Source organism: Ursus maritimus, unplaced genomic scaffold, assembly GCF_017311325.1.
Source record: "Ursus maritimus isolate PB19 unplaced genomic scaffold, ASM1731132v1 scaffold_5, whole genome shotgun sequence".
In the NCBI taxonomy this organism is placed as follows: domain Eukaryota; kingdom Metazoa; phylum Chordata; class Mammalia; order Carnivora; family Ursidae; genus Ursus; species Ursus maritimus.
Genome location: NW_024426663.1, coordinates 81,549,167 through 81,572,368, shown reverse-complemented (window position 1 = coordinate 81,572,368; position 23,202 = coordinate 81,549,167). Strand labels below are relative to the sequence as shown.

Genomic DNA, 23,202 nt, shown 5'->3' with positions numbered 1-23,202 from the left:
CATAATTGTTACCCTGAAGTCTATTTCTGACATCTTGGTTATATCCATATCCATTAGGTTTGCAGGAGAGGCCATTGTCTCTGGTTCTTTCCTTTGTTGGGAGTTCCTCCTCCTAGTCATTATGTTTAGGGGTGGTTGAGGGAATGTACAAATTTGAAAATATCAACCACAATCCTGGCAAGGAGCACCTTGGGAACATTCTGAGTGTTCGGGAGCCACCACCAAAAAAAAACCCAGCCAAAATGAACCCCAAGAACAAGATTTATAATGTTAAAAAAAAAGTGGGGTGATGGGATGGAGGGCTATAATGTCTCAATGTGGGTGAGGTAGGGTGTTTCAGTTCTTCCTGGGTGTATTTTGTTCTCTTTGTTAGAGTACACTACTTTCCAGAGTTACAGGGATATTAAAACTGGTATATATATAAAGGTAATATTAAATAGGGAAAAAAGGACTACATTGAACCATATATCTATTTAAAAATATATATAGGTGTGGAAATGTACAAATTAAAAAGCTACTATGAAATATGTCATATTAAATATCTAGTCAAAATGAGAAAAAGGCATAAAGAAAAAACAGAGAAGAAACATGAGAAAGGATCAAAAGGAAAAAAAAGAAAAAAAAATATATATATATATATATATATATATATATATATATATATTTTACATNNNAATAAATAAGTAAAATCTTTAAAAAAAAAAAAAGGAAAAGGAAAAATATATAGGTGTGAAAGAGTACAAGTTAAAAAGTTACTATGGAATATGTTGTATTAAACACCTAGTTGAAATGATAAGTAGGTAAAAAAAAAAAAGAAGAGACACAAGAATTAAAAAAAATAATAAGTTCTGAAATACACAGGCTGTGAGGCAACACCAGGAGCTCAATATACTATATTCCCCTGGTGTTGGGGTTTTACAGTTTTATGGGGTCCCTCAGGTTTTCATCCTTTTGTTCTTCCAGTTCCTCTTCTGGGGGAGGGGACTTCCATGTTCTTGTTTCTCAGGCAACCCTTCTTGGGCCGAGTTGCCTGCCCCCTATCAGGGGGCTGGGGTCCTTGAAACCACTTTTTAGGCTTTTATTCTTTGGTGGCTTTTTGTGCCTTTTCAGAGGGTCACAGCCAAGGATAATGTCCACTCCCAGACCTCCGCCCCTGAGAGAAGCCAGTCTGGTCTTCTCTGAACCCTCCAGAACACACAGTCTCCAAATCTGTAAGTGCTGCTGAAAACCATAGCATGCACACCCCCAGTGATCCTTTCAGTGGTGGACTCAGGCCCCAGCTTGTCTCTGCCCCCTGTACCTCCAAATTCCCCAGCAATCCCGGTCTGGACAGGCATGAGAATGGCCACAGCTGCCCATTCCCTGCACCCTCCCACCCTGACCATGGGCACAGGTCCTGGGATTTGCCCCTTAAGCTCCTGGATTCTGTTTGAGCGCTGTTATTAGGCCCTTACCCTCCAGCTGCCATCTCTCTGCAAGCTATCGCTGTTCCCCCAGTGCAGGTGGCTTTTTCAATGGGGTATTTACATTACTTTCCAATGGCTAGCTTCTGGTTGTTCCCTCCCCCTTCTGTTTATCCTCCAATATCAGTCCATGCAATCACAACTCCAACCTTTGTACCTCTCCACTGATGATCCTCTGTCCCTGAAAAGATTTAGACGTATAATTTTAGATGTCAGGCTGATTTCATGGGTGTTCAGATGGGCTTGGTAGATATCCAGCTAAATTCAGGGGACTAGTTGAAATGGAGTCCCCTACTCCTCTGCCATCTTGCCAACTAGTCAAAACTGGAGTTTTGACAGAGAGTGCATTGAATGTATACATAGCTTTGGGTAATATAGACATTTTAACAAAATTCTTCTGATGAATGAACATAGGATATATTACCATCTGTGTCTTCTTCAGTTTCTCTTGTCACAGATTTTATCATGTAGATATTCCACTTACCTGATTAAATATAATCCTAAGTTTTATATTGTTTTTGATGCTATTGTGGATGGAGAATTATTTTCTTTTTCAGACATTTCATTGTTAGTGTACAGAAACACATCAGATTTCTTTATATTGATTTTATATTCTGCAGGTTTAATGAATTTTTTATTACATCCGATGGTGTTTTGGGTGAATCTTCAGGATTTTTCATACATAAATTTTTATTATCTGCAAACAAGGACAATTTTATTTACTCCTTTCTGATTTGGATGGCTTTAATTTCTTTGTCAGTCTAATTGCTCTAGCTAGGACTTCTAGTACTATGTTGAATAAAAGTGGTGAAAGTGAACACTTGTCTTGTTTCTGATCTTGGAGGAAAAACTTCCATTTTTTTTACCATTGGCTATAATGTTATCTGTGGGTTTGCAAAATATGGCCTCTATGGTGTTGAGGTATTTCCCTTCTATAACCAACTGTTTAGGGTTTTACTCAGAAAAGGTTGTTGTAATTTCTCATCTACTTCTATCCTGAAAAATTGATATGATTTTATCATGTTAAACTTTCTATTAAAATGGTGCATAATATGCATTGGTTTTTCTATATTAAAAGATCCTTGTATTATTCCAGGGATACACCTCACTTATATATAATCCTTTTAATGTGTTTCTGATTTTGGTATACGTATAAGCATAATATATTATATTAGTATATTATATAAGCTGAATTCTAATGTTTATCATTTGTTTGGCAGGTATATTCCTCAGAAATGTCAATCTATACATTTCTTAATGCCAGCCTCATAAAATGAGTCTAAAAGTGTTCTATCTCCTTCATTTTTTTGTATTTTTTGAGGTTTGACATTAATTATTCCTAAATATTTAATAATTTTCACCAGTGAAGCCATCTTATCCTGGTTTTCTGTTTTGTTTTGTTTTGCTTTCTGTGTTGAGAGGTTACTCATTACTGATTCAAGTTCCTTACTCAATATTGGTCTATTTATATTTTCTATTTCTTTTTTTATTATTTATTTCTAATTTAGTCTTGATAGGTTGTATATTCCTAGGCATTTATCCATTTATCTAGGTTATACAATTTGTTGACATATAATTGTTCTTATATGAACATACATACTCATGATTCCATGTGTATCTGTATTATGAGTACTGCCTCCTTCGTTTTCATTTCTGATTTTATTTACTTGTGTTTTTTTTATTCTCATTAAAGGTTTGTCAGTTTTGTACACTTTTTGAAACACTGATTTGCTTTATTGAATTTTTCTAATATTTTCCTTGTCCCTAATTTATTTCTACTCTGATATCTGTTATTTTTTTCCCATCTGCTGATTTTAGCACAGTTTTTTTTCTTTTTATAGATCTTCAAGATATAAAGTTATGTGAGATCTTTCTATTTTTTAGAAAATGTGCTTGTCACTATAAATTCCTTTCTTAAAACTCTTTTACAGTATCACATAAGTTTTGGTATGTTGTTTCCATGTTCATTTGTGCAGAGTTTTTTGTTTTTGTTTTTCCTTGCATTTGATTTCTTCCTGTACCCCATTATTTGTCAGGAGTGTTTTGTTTAATTTTTACATATTTTCAGCTTTCCAGCTTTTCACTTTTTGATTTCTTGCTTCATACCATTGTGCTTGGGGGGAAAATGATATAATCAGTTTTCTTAAGTTTATTAAGATTTGTTTTGTGTACTATTATATGGTCTATCCTGAAGAATGTTATGTATACACTTGAGAAGAATGTGTATTCTGTTTCCGTTCAATGGAATGTTCTGTAAATATCTGTTAGGTCCATTTGATCTAATATTTGGTTCTCATCCATCATTTTCTTGCTGAATTTTTGCCTGGAGGATCCATTCATTTCTTAAATGGTCTGTTGCTCCTTATTTCTCTCTTCTGATCTGTCAGTATTTGCTTAAATTATTTAGTTGCTCCTAAATTGGTTGTCTATATATTTAAAATTATATCTCTTCTTGATGAATTGACCTCTTTATCATTATATAATGATTTCTTCTCTTGTTATTGTTTTCGCTCTAAAGTTGACTTGTCTCATATAGCTATCCCCACTTTCTTTTAGTTTCCAAATGTATGGAATATCTTTTTCCATCCCTTCACATCCTTCATATGTGCCTGTAAAAGCAAAGTGAGTCTCTTGTAGGCAGCTTATAGTTGTGTCTTGTTTTTTATCTACCCAGGCACTGCATGCCTTTTGATTGGTGAATTAAATCTATTTACATTAGTGCTATTGTTATGTGAGGAATTACTAATGATGTATTTAAATTGCTATCTGGGTTTAGTTTTTTTGTTTGTTTGTTTGTTTGTTTGAGTTTTTATTTCAATTCCAGTTAGTTAACATACAGTGTAATATTAGTTTCAGGTGTACAGTTTAGTAATTCAATACTTCCATGCAACACCTGGTGATCATCACAAGTGCCCTCCTCAATCCCCAAAACCTGTTTAACCCATTCCTCCACCTGCCTCCCCTCTGGTAACCATGACTTTGTTTTCTATACAAGAATTTGTTTCTAGTTTTCTCTCTATTTTTTTCACTTTTTTTCACTTATATTTGTTATGTTTCTTAAATTCCACATGAGTGAAATCATATGGTATTTGCCTTTCTCTGACTGACTTATTTCATTTAGCATAATACATTCAAGTTCCATCCATGTCACTGCAAATTGAAGATTTCGTTCTTTTTTATGGTTTATGGCTAAGTAACTTGTGTATATGTGTATTTATATATATATATATATATATATATATATATATATTCTTTATCCATTCATCAGTTGATAGACATTTGGACTTGTTCCAAAGTTTGGCTATTATTGATAATGCTGTTATAAACCTGGGGATGCATGTATCCCTTTGAATCAGTATTTTTATATCCTCTGGGTACAAACCTGGTAGTGAAACTGATGGATCATAGGGGAGTTCAATTTCTAACTTTTTGAGGAAATTCCATACTGTTTTCCAGAGTGGCTGCACCAGTTTGCATTCCAACAACATTGCAAGAGGGCCCCCCTTCATCAGCATCCTTGCCAACAGCTGTTGTTTCCTGTGGTGTTAATTTTAGCCATTCTGACTGGTATGAGGTGATATCTCCTTGTAATTTTCACTTGTAGTCCCCTGATGATGAGTGATAGTCAGCATTTTTCATGTGTCTTTTTACCATCTGGATGTCTTCTTTGGAAAAATACCTATTTATGTCTCCTGCCCATTGGATTATTTATTTCTTGGGTGTGGAGTTTTATAAGTTCTTTATATATAGTTCTTTATTTATTAGAAAGAACCTTATTTATATATTCTTTACATATACATATATGTATATACATGTATACATATATGTATCTTTTAACTTTTTAACTCAAGTTTTTATTTAAATTTCAGTTAGTGAACATACAGTGTAATATTAGTGTCAGGTGTAGAATTTAGTTATTTCAACACTTCCATACAACACCCAGTGCTCATCATAACATGTGCACACTTCTTAATCCCCAACACCTATTTAACTCATCCACCCACCCACTTCCCCTATAGCAAGCATCAGTTTGTTCTCTATAATTAAGAATGTGTTTCTTGGTTTGCCTCTCTCCCTGTCTTTGTTTGTTTGTTTTGTTTTGTTTGTTGTTTTTTTCGTACACTTGTTTGTTTTGTTTCTTAAGTTCCACATATGAGTGAAATCATGCCATTTGTCTTTCTCTGACTGACTTATTTTGCTTAAGTTGATGTTTTTTGATCATGTAAGGGTGTATTTATATTATTTTACATGTGGCTGTCCAGTTTTCCCAGTACCATTAACAGAAGAGACTCTCCTTTCCCCTTTGTGTATTATGGGTATTGTGTTCTTACCAAAATTAGTTGTTTATATATGCTTGCATTTATTTATAGGATCTCTACTCTTTTTTAGTGGTCTGTTTTATTTCCAATATTTTCATACTTGTACCATCCTATTTTGATTAGTACAATTTTGTAATATAATTTGAATTCAAGAAGCATGATACCTTTTATCTGTTCTTCTTTATCAGGAGGACATTGACTATTCAGGATCTCTTGTGGTTCCGTTAAAGTTTTAGATTTTTCTCACCCATTATATAAACTGTCATTGAAATTTTGACAAAGATTGCATTGAATTTATGGAGAGATTTCAATAGTATGGACATATTAACCCTATTAATTCACTCAATCTATGAACATGGGATATCATTCCAAGTATTCATATCTTCTTCAATTTCTTTCAGTTAATGTGCTGTAAGTCTCAGTGTACAGGTCTTTCAACCCTTGAGTTAAATATGTTCCTAAGTGTTTATCCTATTAGGGTTGCTTCTTGATTTCCATTTCTGGTAGATCATTGTTAGTATAAAGATATACAACAGTTTTTGTTCATTTTCTATCATGTAACCTTACTAAATTTGGTTAAAACTAACAGGCTGTTTTTTTTTCTTTGTTTTGTTTTTGTTTTGTTTTGTTTTTGTAGAGTATCTAGGATTTTCTACACATAGAATTTTGTCATCTGCATGCAGAGATAATTTTATACCTTCCTTTCTGATTTGCATGTTTTTTTACACCTTTTCTTATCTGATTTTTCTTTTTAGTATTTTAGTACAATGCTATATATAAGTGAGAATAAATGACCTTCCCATGTTCAAAATGTGAAAAAAAAAAAGCTTTTAGGTTTTCTCTATTGATTATGATTTCAGTTATTGGCTTTCCATAAATGGTCTTTATGGTGTTGAGGATTTTATTTTTGGTATCTTTTTTGTAGAACATTTTTATCATGAATGGACTTTGAATTTTGTCAAATACATTGTCTGCATTTAATCAAATAACCATATGGTTTTTATTTTTATTTCTTAATGTAGTTTGCCTCATTGTTTTATTTGCACATATTAAATCAACCTTGTATCCCAAGGATAAATCCCCCTAGTTCTTGGTTTATAATTTCTTTTTCATGGTTGTTGAATTCAGGTTGTTAGAATTTTATTCAGAAGTTTTGCATCTATGTTGTTTAGACATATTGGCCAGTATTTTTCTCTTTCTGTGGTGTTATTTTGTTTTGTTTTGTTTATTATTACAATTACCCTGGTTTCATAAATGATATTGAAATCATTCCTTCTACTTCTGTGTTTTAAAAGAGTTTAAGAAGGATTTGTATTAATTTTTTTCTTCAAATATTGGTAGAATTCAGCTTCAAAGCCATCTGGCCCAGAAATTTCTTTCTTAGGAGATTTATTATTATTGTTGTTGTTGTTGTTATTGTTATTATTATTATTATTATTATTATTACTATTACTTCAGTTTTCCCACTTATTATCGGTCTGTTCAAGCTTGCTACTTCTTTTTAATTCAGTATTGGTAGGTTATATGCTTCTAGGAATTTATGCATTTTTTTCTTGACAATGCAGTTTCTTCACATGGTATTGTTTAAAGTAATTCTTCATTATTCTTTTTTTTTTCCTGAAGCACATGTTGTAATAGCGCCTCTTCTTCATATTTGCTTTTTTGTAATGCAAAATATTATTTTTTTAATGTTTTTTTATTATATTATGTTAGTCACCATACAGTACATCCCTGGTTTCTGATGCAAAGTTTGATGATTCATTAGTTGCGTATAACACCCAGTGCACCATGCAATATGTGCCCTCCTTACTACCCATCACCAGTCTATCCCATTCCCCCAATCCCCTCCCCTCTGAAGCCCTCAGTTTGTTTCTCAGAGTCCATGGTCTCTCATGCTTCATTCCCCCTTCTGATTACCCCCCCCTTTCTTTATCCCTTTCTTCCCCTACGGGTCTTCCTAGTTCTTATGTTCCATAGATGAGAGAAATCATATGATAATTGTCTTTCTCTGCTTGACTTATTTCACTTAGCCTTATCTCCCCCAGTGCCATCCATGTTGCAGCAAATGTTGAGAACTCGTTCTTTCTGATAGCTGAGTAATATTCCATAGTATATATGGACCACAACTTCATAATCCAGTCATCTGTTGAAGGGCATCTCGGTTCCTTCCATGATTTAGCTATTGTGGACAATGCTGCTATGAACATTGGGTGCATATGGCCCTTCTCTTCACTACATCTGTATCTTCGGGGTAAATACCCAGAAGTACAATGGCTGGGTCATAGGGTAGCTCAATTTTTAATTTTTTTAGGGACCTCCACACTGTTTTCCAGAGTGGCTGCACCAACCTGCATTCCCACCAACAATGTAGGAGGGATCCCCTTTCTCCACATCCTCTCCAGCAATTGCTGTTTCTTGCCTTGTCAATTTTTGCCATTCTAACTGGCGTAAGGTGGTATCTTAGTGTGGTTTTGATTTGAATTTCCCTGATGGCTAATGATTTTGAACATTTTTTTCATGTGTCTGATAAAGCAGGAAAAAACATCCAGTGGAAGAAAGACAGTCTCTTCAATAAATGGTGCAAAATATTATTTATTTATTTACTTTGTTTCTTAACCTTTTTTCCTTAAGAAAAAACGTTATTTATTTATTTTATGGAGAGAGACAGCATGAGTGGGAGAGAAAGAAACTCAATCAGACTCCATGGTACTGAGTGCAGAGCCATACCTATATAAATTATTCATTTATAGGTTGCTTACAAGAGACTCAATTCAGATGTAAGGACACAAAGATTGAAAGCAAGAGGAAAAAAATATATTTCATGCAAATGGAAAGTAAAGGAAGCTGAGATAACTATATATGAGATAAAATAGACTTAAACAGACTGTTCAAAGAATCAAAACAGGACTTTAAAATGATAAAAGTGTTAATCCAAAAAGAGAATAAAACACTGTATAAAATTATGTATCTAACAGAGGAGCACTTAAATATGTAAAACTAATATTAAGAGACTTAAAGTGAGAAATAAACAACAATAAAATAATAGCAAGGAACTCTAATACCTTCACTTTCATTAGTGTTTAGATAATCCACACAGAAAATTAATTAGGAAACATTCATCTTAAATGACACATTACATCAGATAGACAACATATATACAGGATATTTTTTTTAAAGATTTTTTTTATTCATTTGACAGAGAGAGAGACAGCCAGTGAGAGAGGGAACACAAGCAGGGGAGTGGGAGAGGAAGAAGCAGGCTCATAGCAGAGGAGCCTGATGTGGGGCTCGATCCCAGAATGCCAGGATCATGCCCTGAGCCGAAGGTAGACACCCAACAACTGAGCCACCCAGGCGCCCCTATACAGGACATTTTTAAAATTTTTTTATTATATTATGTTAGTCACCATACAGTACATCCCTGGTTTGTGATGTAATGTTTGATGATTCTTTAGTTGCATTTAACACCCAGAGGACATTTCATCCAAAAGCAACATACACATTTTTCTCAAGTGCACATGGAATATTTTCCAGGATAGCCCATATTTTAGGACCCAAAACAAGTCTTAAAAATTAAAAAAAAAGATTAAACTTATATCAAGTATCTTTTATGACCACATGGTATGAAACCAGAAGTCAAGTATAAAAAGAAAACTGGAAAATCCACACATACGTAGTGATGAAACAATATCTTACTGAAAAAACAATGGATCAAAGAAAAATCAATGAATAAAATAAACTGTGGCTTTAAATTAAATGGAAATACAACATACCAAAATATACGGGATAAATCCTGATCAAGTGTGATTTATTCCAAGGATTAAAAGATGGTTAATCCTCGGCAAATTGGTCAATGTGATGAACCACATTTACAAAACGAAAGATAAAAATCAAACTAATAAGCTTCTTCACAACAAAAGAAAACATCCACAAAATGAAAAGGCAAACCAACTATGGGAGAAAACATTTGCAAATTATATTTCTGGTAAGGAGTTAATATCAAAAATATATGAAGGACTTGTACAACTTTATAACCACCACCAGCATCACTACCATCATAACAACAACAAAACCCATGTAATCTGATTTAAAAATGGGCAGAAGATCTGAATAGACACCAACAGGTATATGAAAAGATGTTCAAAATCACAAATCATTATAGAAATATAAATTGATACCACTCCAAAATACCACCTCACACCTGCTAGAATGGAAAATAAAAACATAAGAATTAGCAAGTGTTGGAGAGGATGTGGAGAAAATGGAAACCTTGTGCATTGCTGGTGGAAATCTAAATTTGGGCAGCCACTATGCAAAACACTAGGGAAATTTTTTTTTAAAAAGAATCAAAATAGAACTACCATATGATCCAGCAATTCCACTTCTGGATATTTGAAGAAAACAGAAATACTATATTGAAAGATATATACATCCCCATCTTTATCACTGTATTATTTGTAATAGGCAGATATGGAAACATACTAAGTGTTCATAGATGAATACATTATTTTTTAAAGATATATATACATGCATACAATGGAGTATTATTCAGCCATAGAAAGGGAAATTGTCGTTTGTGACAACATGGATAGAACGTAATGACCTTATGAAAAGTGTAATGAGTCAGACAAAGAAAGACAATTGCCATATGATCTTACTTATATGTGGGATCTTTTAAAAGTAATATCAAAATACAGAAAGAAAATTAACTACTACCAGAGGTGCATGATAAGGAAGGTGAAATGGGTAAAGGTGATCTAAAGGCACAAACTTTCAGTTGTAAAATAAATTAAGCATTTAGACGTAATGTACAGCATAGTGACTATATTTAATCATACAGTATTACATATTTGAAATTTGCTAAGAGAGTGGATCTTGACCAATTTTCATCATGAGAAAAAAATATCATAATTATGTATGGCAATGAATCTTAACTAATATTACTGTGATGATTATTTTGCAATATATACGAATACTGGGTGATTATGTTCTATATCTGAAAATAATATAATGTCATGTGACTATTAATATCTGAAAATAATATAGTGTCATGTGACTATTATATCTAAAAAATAGACATAAACATAAGTTCTAAAGCCATAAATTTTCTAAGGAAAAACTTAGGTTAGAAGAGCCTGGACATAGTATTGGGCAAAGGTATTTTGATATAATACTAAAAGTCCAAGTGACAAGAGGTAAAACAGATGAGTGTTACATTAAAATATTCTGCACTGGAAAATAAACAATTAACATAATGAAAAGGTAACTAGGGAAGGGGAGAAGATATCTGCAGACCTCATTTTGCATAAAAGGTTAATATCCAAAATATTTAAGGAACTCATAAAACTCAAAAGCAAAATAAAACAAACAACAACAACAACAACAAAACAAAGTAAAAATGGGTAAAGGAACTGAGGAGATTTTTCTCCAAAGGAGACATACAAATGGTCACAGACATATAAAAGGTGACCAACATCACTAATCATCACGGAAATGCAAGCTGAACCCACAATATATATCACCTTTGTTTTGTTAGAATGACTATTACTAGCAAAAAAAAAAAAAAAGAGTAAGTGCTGGTTAGAATGCGGAGAGAAGGTGATCCTTGTATATTCTTGGTTGGAACTTAAACTTATACATATATTTTGGAAAACAATATGTAGGTTCTTAAAAAAATTGAAAGCATAATTATCATGTGATTCAGCAATCCCACTTCTGGGTATATATCTACATGAATTGAAATCTGGATCTCAATAAGATTTGCACTTTTTCTAAAAGATTTTATTTATTTATTTGACAGAGAGAGAAAGACAACCAGCGAAGAGAGGGAACACAAGCAGGGGGAGTGGGAGAGGAAGAAGCAGGCTCCCAGCAGAGCAGAGAGCCCGATGCACGGCTCATTCCCAGGACCCTGGGATCATGCCCTGAGCCAAAGGCAGACGCTTAATGACTGCACCACCCAAGCGCCCCAAGAGTTGCACTTTTAAAAAAGATTTATTTATTAGAGATAGGTGGAAGTGGCAGAGGGAGAAAATATCCAAGAAGACTCCTGCTGAGTGTGGAGCCCAACATGGGACTCAATCTCATTAACCATGAAATCAGAAGCTAAAACAAAAGCAAGAGTCATTTGCTTAACTAACTGAGCCCCCCAGGCACCATGACACATTCATGTTTATTGTCATATTATTCACAGTAGCCAACATATGGAAACAAATTAATGACTATTAAACAATGAATGGGTAAACAATGTGACAAAATATGGAATGCAGTATACAATGGAATATTATTCAGTCTTAAAAACATGAGGACATCTTTTTTCTTTCTTAAAAAAGGACATCTTGTCATTTTTAATTACATGGAAGAGTCTGGAGGACCTCAAAATAAATGAAATATGTCTGACTGAGAAAGACAACCTCCACATGATTTCAGCCATATGTGGAATTTAAAAACATGAATGAATAAATTAAAAGCAGAATCAGACCTACAAATACAGAAAACAAAGGCATGGTTACCAGAGGGAAGAGGGGTGGAGTGATGGGGAAAATGGGTGAAGGGGAGTGGAAGTTATAGACTTTCAGTTCTGGAATGAACAAGTCACAGGAATAAAAGACACAGCATAAGGAATATAATCAAAGATATTCTAATAGTGTTGTATGGTGAAAGATGGCAGCTACAGTTGTGGTAAGGACAGCATAACATATAAACTTATCAAATTACATTTTTACAGTAGAAACTAACATCACATTGTATTTCCACTATACTCAATTAAGAAAATAATCAGTTGTTAGAAAGAAAACAAAACAAAACAACTATGAAGTATTTAGCCCAGTGCCTAGTACACAGTAAACTGCACAAAATGAAAAAAAAAGATAAATATGTATATACGTGGCTAACATACATACATTTGTTAAATATATACCTATACACATGTATACATATATATACACATTCACATGCATGCGAGTTAATTACTCATCTAACATCTGTCTTGCATATAGAGTATAAGTCACCATTCATAAATGGAGTTAGTTAGGATTTCATAAGTGTGCCTGATTTTTACATCTTCTGACTCAGTGTATAGAACTACCTTTATCCAGACACCTTCAGCTCAAAATCTAAAGGTTGATTTTCTTTAATGTTTATCCAGTCAAATTAATTGTTAGCTGGGCAATTCAGAGCTTTGCTTAAGATGTTTGGTGTTTATCATTAGCTCTAACATACACATGTTATAGGCATGTTTTTATAACTCTGAGTTAGAACCTTTAATCTAGCAATGAATTGCTATACTACGTAACTGGAACTTCTTTGGAAACTGACCTCTATATACAGAGAATAACCAATTATTCTAATACTATGGAAAACAAATTTCAGTGATTAAGATTTGATATCAATAATGCCTTATTTTTTCCTTTACATTGCAACTTCATAGCATTTATGTTTAGAGCATGGAAGGATTACACTATAATTGAACTATAATTACTCTCTCTGGAAATCATTTGGAAACAATGAGTGGCATCTTCTATCTTTCCTCTGAAGATATACAGTATTAGTAAATAAATACTAATATAAGAAACTGGTTTTCTCTAAAACTTGGTATCACCAAGTTTTCTGTCTAGAGCAAAAATGACAGAACTAACATTAACCCAAATACACCATTTTTCACTATGGAAAGGCCCAGTTATTCCAACCAACTTGGAGTTCATACTTGTTAGCAAATATCCATTTGAACATTACTACCTAGTGCCCTCAAACAAATTATTTCACCTGTTGTGACTTAGCGTCCTTCTCTGTACAATGCAGAAAATATGAATACCTGCCCTATAGTCAACTATACTACGTTGCATACATAAAAATTTGTTGACAAGGTTGATCTAATGGTAGGTGTTCCTACCACAGTAAAATAAATGTACCAAAAAGAACAAAGAAAAAAATCATATCTTCCTTAAAGGGTTTAATAGGTTTGAATAAGTTAATATACTTAGCAACATTATAACAACGACTGGTACATAGTGTAAAATAAATAAAATATGTATTAAATAGTTAAAGTGAAATATTTGTTAAAAACAAACAAACAAAAGCAATGCAAGCTTCTCTATCTAATTCATATTGGTTTATGAATACATTTGTAATAATTCCAATCATAGTCCTTAGTGACCTTCAGAGGATGCAGGAACGCTGAGGGCTGGTTTTCATGGGTTAAAAATAATGTCTTTGGCCAAATGCTAGTGGCATCATGAGCACAAGCACAAACATGTGAACACATTCTGAAATCTGCACATTTTAAACTACTTCAGTGCACAGCTACTAATATGGCACTGTAAGCAAGTGCACTTGAGTACCAGAAAATCTTCATTTGTTGCTTTATTCTAGATACAAAACTTGGAGCAACAACTATTCTTTCATGTCTATTAATTCTGAGTATAATGTACTATATATAATTTGATTAAGAATTTCCCAATTGCACAGTTCTTGTAAATCTTTTCTAGTACAGGCTATAGAAAATTGTATTTTAAATATTTTTCAAAGATTTTATTTATTATTTATTTATTTGGGGTTATTTATTTGTTTATCAGAGAAAGATAGCACAAGCCGGGGGGGGGGGGAGAGTGGCAGAAGGAGAGGGAGAAGCAGGCTCTCTGCTAAGCAGGGAGCCCGATGCGGGGCTCAATTCCAGGACCCTGGGATCATGACCTGAGACAAAGGAAGATGCTTAACCGACTGAGCCACCCAGGCCACCCTTAAATATTTTATTAAAAATACATCATTCTAAAATATTTTTATCATTTTTCCCTTGAGATAGAATAAAAAATTCATCTCTGGAAAAATATGGCTTCATAAAATGCTTAATTTTGTTTTGCCCCATTTTGTTTCCCATATCTACAGTGCTTTAAGTGAAACTATCAAATTGTGTGTCATTATGGTCCAAGAAATTGAGGGGTGATATATACACGTGTCAATTGTTTTTAAAGTTAAATAGTGTGCATATTTTATTCATTCCATTTTACTGTAACAACAAAAAATACTAAACAAATTTTCCAACACTGTTTCCTAAAATACCTCAAGATCCTTATTTTATACTCACGAAGGAATTGAGTGTGTCAAGAATTTAAGGAGGGGGCGCCTGGGTGGTACAGCGGTTAAGCGTCTGCCTTTGGCTCAGCGTGTGATCCCGGCGTTATGGGATCGAGCCCCACATCAGGCTCCTCAGCTATGAGCCTGCTTCTTCCTCTCCCACTCCCCCTGCTTGTGTTCCCTTTCTCGCTGGCTGTCTCTATCTCTGTCAAATAAATAAATAAAATCTTTAAAAAATATAAAAGAATTTAAGGGGGGGAATGACCCCTTTTGAAACCTTCTGATAATTCACAAGTTGTCACAGCTAATTGGAAACTGGTAAACATGCAACCAAGTTTGTGGTTTTATGGAACAGGTACAACAGGCCTACTTACACCCTAAAAGCCCCTAATTCCACTTAGAATGATCCATTCCACTTAGATCAACACTATCCAGGTCATCATCATCACTCAACCTGGTCTCCGTACCTCCAATGTTGCTCTTCTCCAGTAGATTCCCAATGATTTAACTTTTCTAAAATCCAAGTCAGATAATTGTATTATTATTTTTATATACCTACAGCAAAAAAGGGCAAGAAATTAAGCTATAAAGTGAACCAGGAAAGAGGTGCTATTGGAACATTTCTCTCCTGCTTGGCCAACCACCTGAACTTTGCCCATAGTGTTCCTTATCTGTGGCATCATGTCCTTGAGCAAGAGCCCTGGTCCCAGCCTCCTATACTCATATGAAGGTAGCATCTAGTCACCATTCAACACTGAGATCTAGGGTCTCTTTCAGCCTCCCCATTTGGTCAAAAATCACATGTCATAGGTAGAATTGGTGTGTCCTTATACGTTGTACCCTTGGGGCATCTCAGTGCCTCAGCTGGTTAAGCATCTGCCTTCGGTTCAGGTCATTATCCCCAGGTTCTGGGATGGAGCCTTGCATCAGGCTACCTGCTCAGCAGGGAATCTATTTCTCTTTTTCCCTCTGCCATTCCCTCATGCTCTCTGGATCTATGTCTCTGTCAAATAAATAATATATATTTTAAAAATAAGCTGTACCCTTTCCACATGAGCCTAAAACAATTTATATATTTCCTTACAACTATTTGCACAAACTACACCTACAGATCAAATTCCTTAGGGGCAGGAGACATTTGTTATTTATATGTTAAATTCAGTTAGCTAATAGTTATTTTTTATTATTATATAGCATAAGACATGTTTTTTGAAGAAATGAAGGACTGGATGTTTGATGGTCTTCCTCTGTTTCTTTGTACGATAAGTGACATACTTCAAATCTCAGCTCTAATACCACCTTACGCTGGAAAACTTCCCTATGCCCTCGTTCTTGGGGTTAATATTTTTCCCACAGTACCTTCTACCACAATGGACTAATGATTTCAGATACAAGTAACAGCTATGGAGGTCTTCAGGTTTGGAAAATAAGAACAAAATTGTCCTTATTAAATGCAGGCAAACAACTGGATTGTTGCACTACTGATCAGCCATGTTAATAAGTACATGATTTCCAAGATTCATCACTTACACTGCCACCATGCAGCAAGGACAAGTTTTTAAAATAGACTAAAGTCTGATATTTTATGTTTTATTCTTAAGTAATTTTAAATTTACAGAAAAATAGTATAAATAATAATAGTACAATTAACAGTCATATATATTTTGCCTAGATTCTCCTATATCTTATGCCCAACTTGCTTTATCATTTCTCTCTCCATCTCTCTCTCACCAATTGCACACCTTATTATTTTGTTTCTAATTATTTTATTATGTATTTCTGAAGAATATAAATATTCTTCTGCAGAATCACACTGGAAACTTCAGAAAAATATAACATGGATATAATACAATTGTACAATTGCTTTGAATGCCAAAGTGTAAAAATGAAGATCTTTCCAGTACAGATTAACAATTCCTCCAAAAGGAACAAATTGGTGATGACACATCATGGTGTGTGAATCTAAGGAAAAACATTGGCATAGTATCCTAAAGTTTTAATTTGTAGAGTGAAGGGAAAAAATAGTACAAATAGTTCCTACTTTATAGTTTCCTCAAAGACTGATCCCACATTCAACATTTTTTTTAGAGCCCTTGTAACATCCTTATTCCTAAGACTATAAATTAAAGGGTTTAGAACAGGAGTGAGTATGGTATAAAAGACAGATACAATCATGTCCTTCTCAGGGGTGTGATAGGAGGTGGGGAGCATGTAGGTATAGATGGAAGCACCATAGAAGAGGATGACCACCATCATGTGGGAAGAACAAGTGGCAAAAGCCTTCTTCCGTGCCTCTGCTGAGTTCATCCTGTGGATGGTGAAGAGGATGAAAGAATAGGAGCTTGAAATGATTGTCACAGGGATGAGGAGCATGAGGACACAACACAGGTACATGAGTGTCTCATAGAGCGAAGTGTCTGAGCAGGAAAGCTTCATTACAGCAGGGACCTCACAGAAGAAATGTTGGATCTCCCGGGATCTGCAGAAGGGGAAGGTCATGGTGACGGGTGTGAGCACAAATCCATCCATAGATCCCAGAAACCAGGAGGAAGATGCCAAGAGGAGACATACTCTATGGTTCATGAGGACAGGATAATGGAGTGGATGGCAGATGGCCACATAGCGGTCATAGGCCATCGCAGCTAGAAGGAAAACTTCTGAACCTCCTAGCATCAGATAGAGAAACATCTGCATCCCACATTCAGGGGCTGAAATATGTTTCACACCCATGACTTGGTCCATGAGCATCTTAGGCACAGTGACAGAAATATACATCACATCCATGAGAGATAACTGGGTGATAAAAAAGTACATGGGTTTATGAAGGTGAACATCACAGTGTATCAGAAGGATCAGGATGGTGTTTCCAGACAAGGCCATCAGGAAAACCACAAAAATGACCACACAAAGGAGAGCTGGGTACTTGAATTGACTGAAGAGTCCCACCAGGTCAAAATCTGATCGTCCAGTATGGTTGGCCACCCACGTTGTGTTCTCCATTGCATTTTACCTGGTGCAGCAAGGAGAGCTGTGGAGTTAATAGATCACGCCTGGGATATGAGCACCTGAAATAAATGTTTAGTGAGCTTGAGTGTGTGTGTGTGTGTGTGTGTGTGTGTGTGTGTGTGTTTGCATGTTTACAAATGGGTAGCCAGTGTGACAAGAAGGGGGAATTCCAAGGACCTGTAAAGTTTAGGAGTATAAATTACCTGTAGTTGTATAAATTTACTAGAAATCTAAGAATTTACAACTCAGGGTCAAAAATATCAGTACCTTAATAATTCCAATACTAGATAGGTATTTCCATAAAGAAAACAAAAACCACTCTCTGCATCTGTATTTTTTTAATCTTTATATGACCTTTAATTTTTAATTTAAATTCCAGTTAGTTAACATACAGTGTTCAGGTGTAGAATATAGTGATTCAACATTTTCATACAATACCTGGTGCTCATCACAAATGTAATCCTAATCCCCACAATCTATTTGATCCATCCCCATACCCACCTGCATTCTGGTAACCATCAGTTTATTCTGTATATTTAAGAGTCTATTTCTTGGTTTGCCTCTCTCTCAATTTTCTTCCCTTTGTTCATTTGCTTTGTTTCTTAAAATCCACATACAAGTGAAATCATATAGTATTTCTCTTTCTCTGACTTATTTTGCTTAGCATAATACTCTCTAGCTACATCAATGTCATTGCAAATGGCTAGTTTTCAAACTTTTTATGATTGAGTAATATTCTATTGTTTATTTTTATATTCACCCATATGTTCACTGCAGCATTGTTTACAATAGCCAAGATATGGAAACCACCTAAGTTTCCTTCAATAGACAAATGGATAAAGAAGGAAAGGAGTGTGTGTATGTGTGTGTGTGTGTGTGTGTGTGTGTGCACATGCCTATATATGTTCTGTGTGTATGTGTGTGTGTATATATATATATATATATATATTAAAAACACAAATGAATAAACAAACAAAAACAATATGAGACCTGGAAATATAAAGAAGAAATTGATGACCACCACAGCGGAGAGCTATGGGGTGACGGGCAGAATTAGTGACAGGAAATGGGAGATACAGTCTTCCAGTTACGGAATGAATAAGTCACAGGAATAAAATACACAGCATAAGGAATATTGCCAGTGATATTCTAATAGTGTTGTATTGTGACAGATGGAAACTACCACTCTTGTAAGCATAGCATAACACATAATTTGTTGAATATCTATGTTGCATACCTGAACCTACTTTAACCTTGTGTGTCAAGTGCATTCAAATAAAAAAAAAAAACTTTTAAATATTGGTAACTTACAGTAAGGTTGCCACAGTTCAAGGTCATGAGATTTCCTGATGATAGATAGTGTTGTTTATCAATGAGTATGGAAATTTTCAGAATCACCACCATATAAAAACACAAAAAAAGTGAATCATTGAAAGGAAGACAATAAAATATCTCATTTTTAGACTTCTTAATTATGGAAGTCAAATTGAATCAACCTTTCTGGTTTAAGGATCCAACTGGATCTTTAAAAATCTTAGAGATCTATTCCATGTAAGAAAGATGTAGAAAGTAACTGAAACATAACTTAGGGGATATTTATACCAAAATTTTAACCCCATTGTCATTAGAATCAGGCCAGGGAGTGATGCTCTGTGGTTGTGCAGAGTGTATCCCCAGCAGCAGATCAGTGTCCTCCACCAATGACTAACACTTAGATATCCTAGAGACATCAATCTAGGAGCCCAAATGTTGAGATTATTCTTGTGGGTCCAGATTATCCTTCACCAACACTCCCTTTGATCATTTTACATTGAAACAAGATAATAATGTTAGATCTTAGGTATGTTCAGGATTAAATGATATAAAATATGAAAGTGCTTAGAACATTACCAGTTACAATGAATAAGCACATATATTGTAATTTAAAGAGTTAATATCTATGGTGATTATTATGCAAAATCTGTTTAAGAGATGGCAGTTAACATTTGTGTTTTATGATATAAGATGAATTATTTCAGTCGGCCAGTTTTACTATCTATTCATACACATAAGAATTGAGATTTGATAATTTCTGTAACCAGATTTTTTCTTTTTACATATATATATGGTTAAGCAGATCTTTATGGAAAATCCTACCTTAGTTCTAACTAGTACATGCTTCTCCAAATTCATCTATTTAAATCTCCTACCATTTGCTCTAAATCTCATGAAGCAAAACTGAGCAACATTGAGTTTATCTCTGACTAAAATACAACCCCTTCCTAAAAAAGAAATTCTGGCTACTCAAAGCCTAAATCTCTGTTAAATGCTGAAGACAAAAGACAAATTCAAATGATTACACTGAAGGAGGTCGCAGTTCACCTATTCAGGCAAAGATATTGTGTGTGTGTATGTTTGTGATTTGAAATGTAAGTAAATTTTAAAATAGCTCAAAATAAATAAGAAAAAAACTATAGAAGTAAATATATCTCTCCTTTCTGGAAAGAAACACTAATAACTTATTTCACATTTTCTCTTCTAGAAATCAAACTTTTGCAACTTCTCAATTATTGATGTATTAAATGTTCAATTTTAAAAGTCTTTACCAACAAAAAAAATATTCGCTCTTCTCTCTAGGAAGAATTTAGGAATGATTATGATACAGGGATATTTCAGGAATTAATTCTGATTTTCAAAACATTGCATACTTTTGTAATGATTACAAAGATGAATTACAATATTCAACTTATGAACAGTCCCAAGTTCCAGGGTGCTAGAGTAGTAGAAAACAATGAAAATTAATTTGATGCCTTAATATAAATATCTGACAAATCTTGTACATATTGCATCAAAAATATAATCTTATTGTCATTTTCCACCCCCACTAACAGATAAAAGCTGACCTCTGGGCAAAATTTAAAATAGCCCAATTAAAGCAAAACATACCTGTTGTCTCAGTCAATTTTTGTGGTCAAATGAAGCAAATTTTTGTTGCTCTTTCATGAATGGGAGTCACTTTATTCAAGCCACTCTGAACAGCCTTCCTGGCACACCAGACAAACAATAGAATGTTATCTATACCATGCAAGATAACTGGCCACCCTGTTCATTCTTATTTTTTCTATCCAGTTGTTTGAGCTTAATGTAAGCAGAACAGTACAAATTTAAATTGGGGAATTAATAGTGGTGGTAGGGACACCTGGATGGTTCAGTAGTAGAGCATGTAACTCTTGATCTTCAGGTTGTGAGTTTGAATCCCATATTGGGTGTAGAGTTTACTAAAAATAAAAATAAATAAATAAAAATTTTTAAATCATCCCCTTATTGTGTTGTGTTGTTTTGTTTTGTTTTGTTATGTTTTGTTTTGTTTTGCATTGTTTTAAATACTGGTGGTCAATGTCATCGCAATCAAAATACCAATGACATTTTTCAAAGAACTGGAACAAACAGCCCTTAAATTTGTGTGGAACCAGAAAAGTACCTGAATCACCAAGGAATTGTTGAAAAGGAAAAACAACTCTGGGGGCATCACGTTGCCAGATTTCAAGCTATACTACAAAGCTGTGATCACAAAGACAGTATGGTATTGGCACAAAAACAAACACAAAGACCAATGGAACAGAATAGAGAACCCAGATATGGACCCTTGGCTCCTTGGGCAACTAATCTTTGACAAAGCAGGAAAAAACATCCAGTGGAAAAAAGACCGTCTCTTCAATAAATGGTGCTGGGAAAATTGGACAGCTACATGCAAAGAAAGAAACTTGACCACTTTCTCACAGCATACAAAGAGATAAACTCCAAATGGATTAAAGACCTTGATGTGAGACAGGAATCCATCAAAATCCTAGAGGAAAACATAGGCTGCAACTTCTTTGACATCAGCCACAGCAAATTTTTTCATGACACATCTCCAAAGGCAGGAGAAACAAAAGAAAAAATGAAGTTGTGGGACTTCATCAAGATAAAAAGCTTCTGTACAGCCAAAGAAACAGTAAAAAAAACTAAGAGGCAGCCCACAGAATGGGAGAAGATATTTGCAAATGACACTACAGATAAAAGACTGGTATCCAAGATCACAAAGAACTTCTCAAACTCAATACACGAGAAACAAATAAACAAATCATAAAATGGGCAGAAGATTTGAACAGACATTTTTCCAATGAAGACATACAAATGGCTAACAGACACATGAAAAAATGTTCAACATCATTAGCCATCAGTGAAATTCAAATCAAAACCACACTGAGATACCACCTTATGCCAGTTAGAATGGCAAAAATTGACAAGTCAGGAAACAACAAATGTTGGAGAGGATGTGGAGAAAGGGGATCCCTCTTACACTGTCGGTTGGAGTGCAAGTTGGTACAGCCACTTTGGAAAACAGTGTGGAGGTCCCTTAAAAAGTTAAAAATTGAGCTACCCTATGATCCAGCAATTGCACTACTGCGTATGTACCCCAAAGATACAGATGTAGTAAAGAGAAGGGCCATACGCATCCCAATATTCATAGCAGCACTGTCCACAATAGCTAAATCATGGAAAGAGCTGAGATGCCTTTCAACAGATGAATGGATTAAGAAGATGTGGTCCATATATACAATGGAATATTACTCAGCCATCAGAAAGAATGATTACCCAACATTTGCAGCAACATGGACAGGACTCGAGGAGATTATGCTAAGTGAAATAAGTCAAGCAGAGAAAGACAACTATTATATGATTTCTCTCATCTATGGAACAAAAGAAGTAGGAAGATTGGTAGGAGAAGAAAGGGAAGAAGACGGGGGGGGGTAAACAAAAGGGGGAATGAACCATGAGAGACTGTGGACTCTGGGAAACAAACTGAAGGCTTCAGAGGGGAGGGTTGTGGGGACTGGGATAGGCCCGTGATGGGTATTAAGGAGGGCACCTATTGCATGGTGCACAGGGTGTTATACGCAAATAATGAATCACGGAACATTACGTCAAAAAATAAGGATATACTGTATGGAGACTAACATAATATAAAAAATTAGTATAAAAATAATAAATATATGATAAATAAATAAATAAATAAATAAATAAATAATAAATACTGCTGGTAGAACAACAAATCATTACTTGAAGCTAACAACATACCAGAAATTTTCTATTGTTCTCTATCGTTCTATATTTCACCTTCCCCAGGAGTCAATGAACTAGTTAATCATCTTATTTTCTACTTTTATAAATTAAATAATTCGAATTCCCAGGGTAGGCATTTTAACATAAGAATAACAAAAGAGAAAATTATTTAAAAATGAGGAGAGGACACCTGGGTGACTCAGTTGGTTTAAGGGCTGCCTTTAGTTCAGGTCATGATCTTGAAGTCCCTGATTTGA

At 34.5% G+C, this 23,202-nt stretch overlaps 1 protein-coding gene across 1 annotated transcript; it reads right to left on the bottom strand.

Annotated features, from left to right (window-relative positions):
• Positions 1-13,556: 13,556 nt before the first annotated feature.
• LOC103656335 (olfactory receptor 2T29-like) lies at positions 13,557-17,854 on the bottom strand. Its single transcript, XM_008683706.2, has 2 exons — positions 16,932-17,854; positions 13,557-13,569 (listed from the first exon to the last, which is right to left on the bottom strand). The coding sequence occupies exons 1-2, from the start codon at positions 17,852-17,854 to the stop codon at positions 13,557-13,559; spliced, it is 936 nt and encodes a 311-aa protein (XP_008681928.2).
• Positions 17,855-23,202: the final 5,348 nt, after the last annotated feature.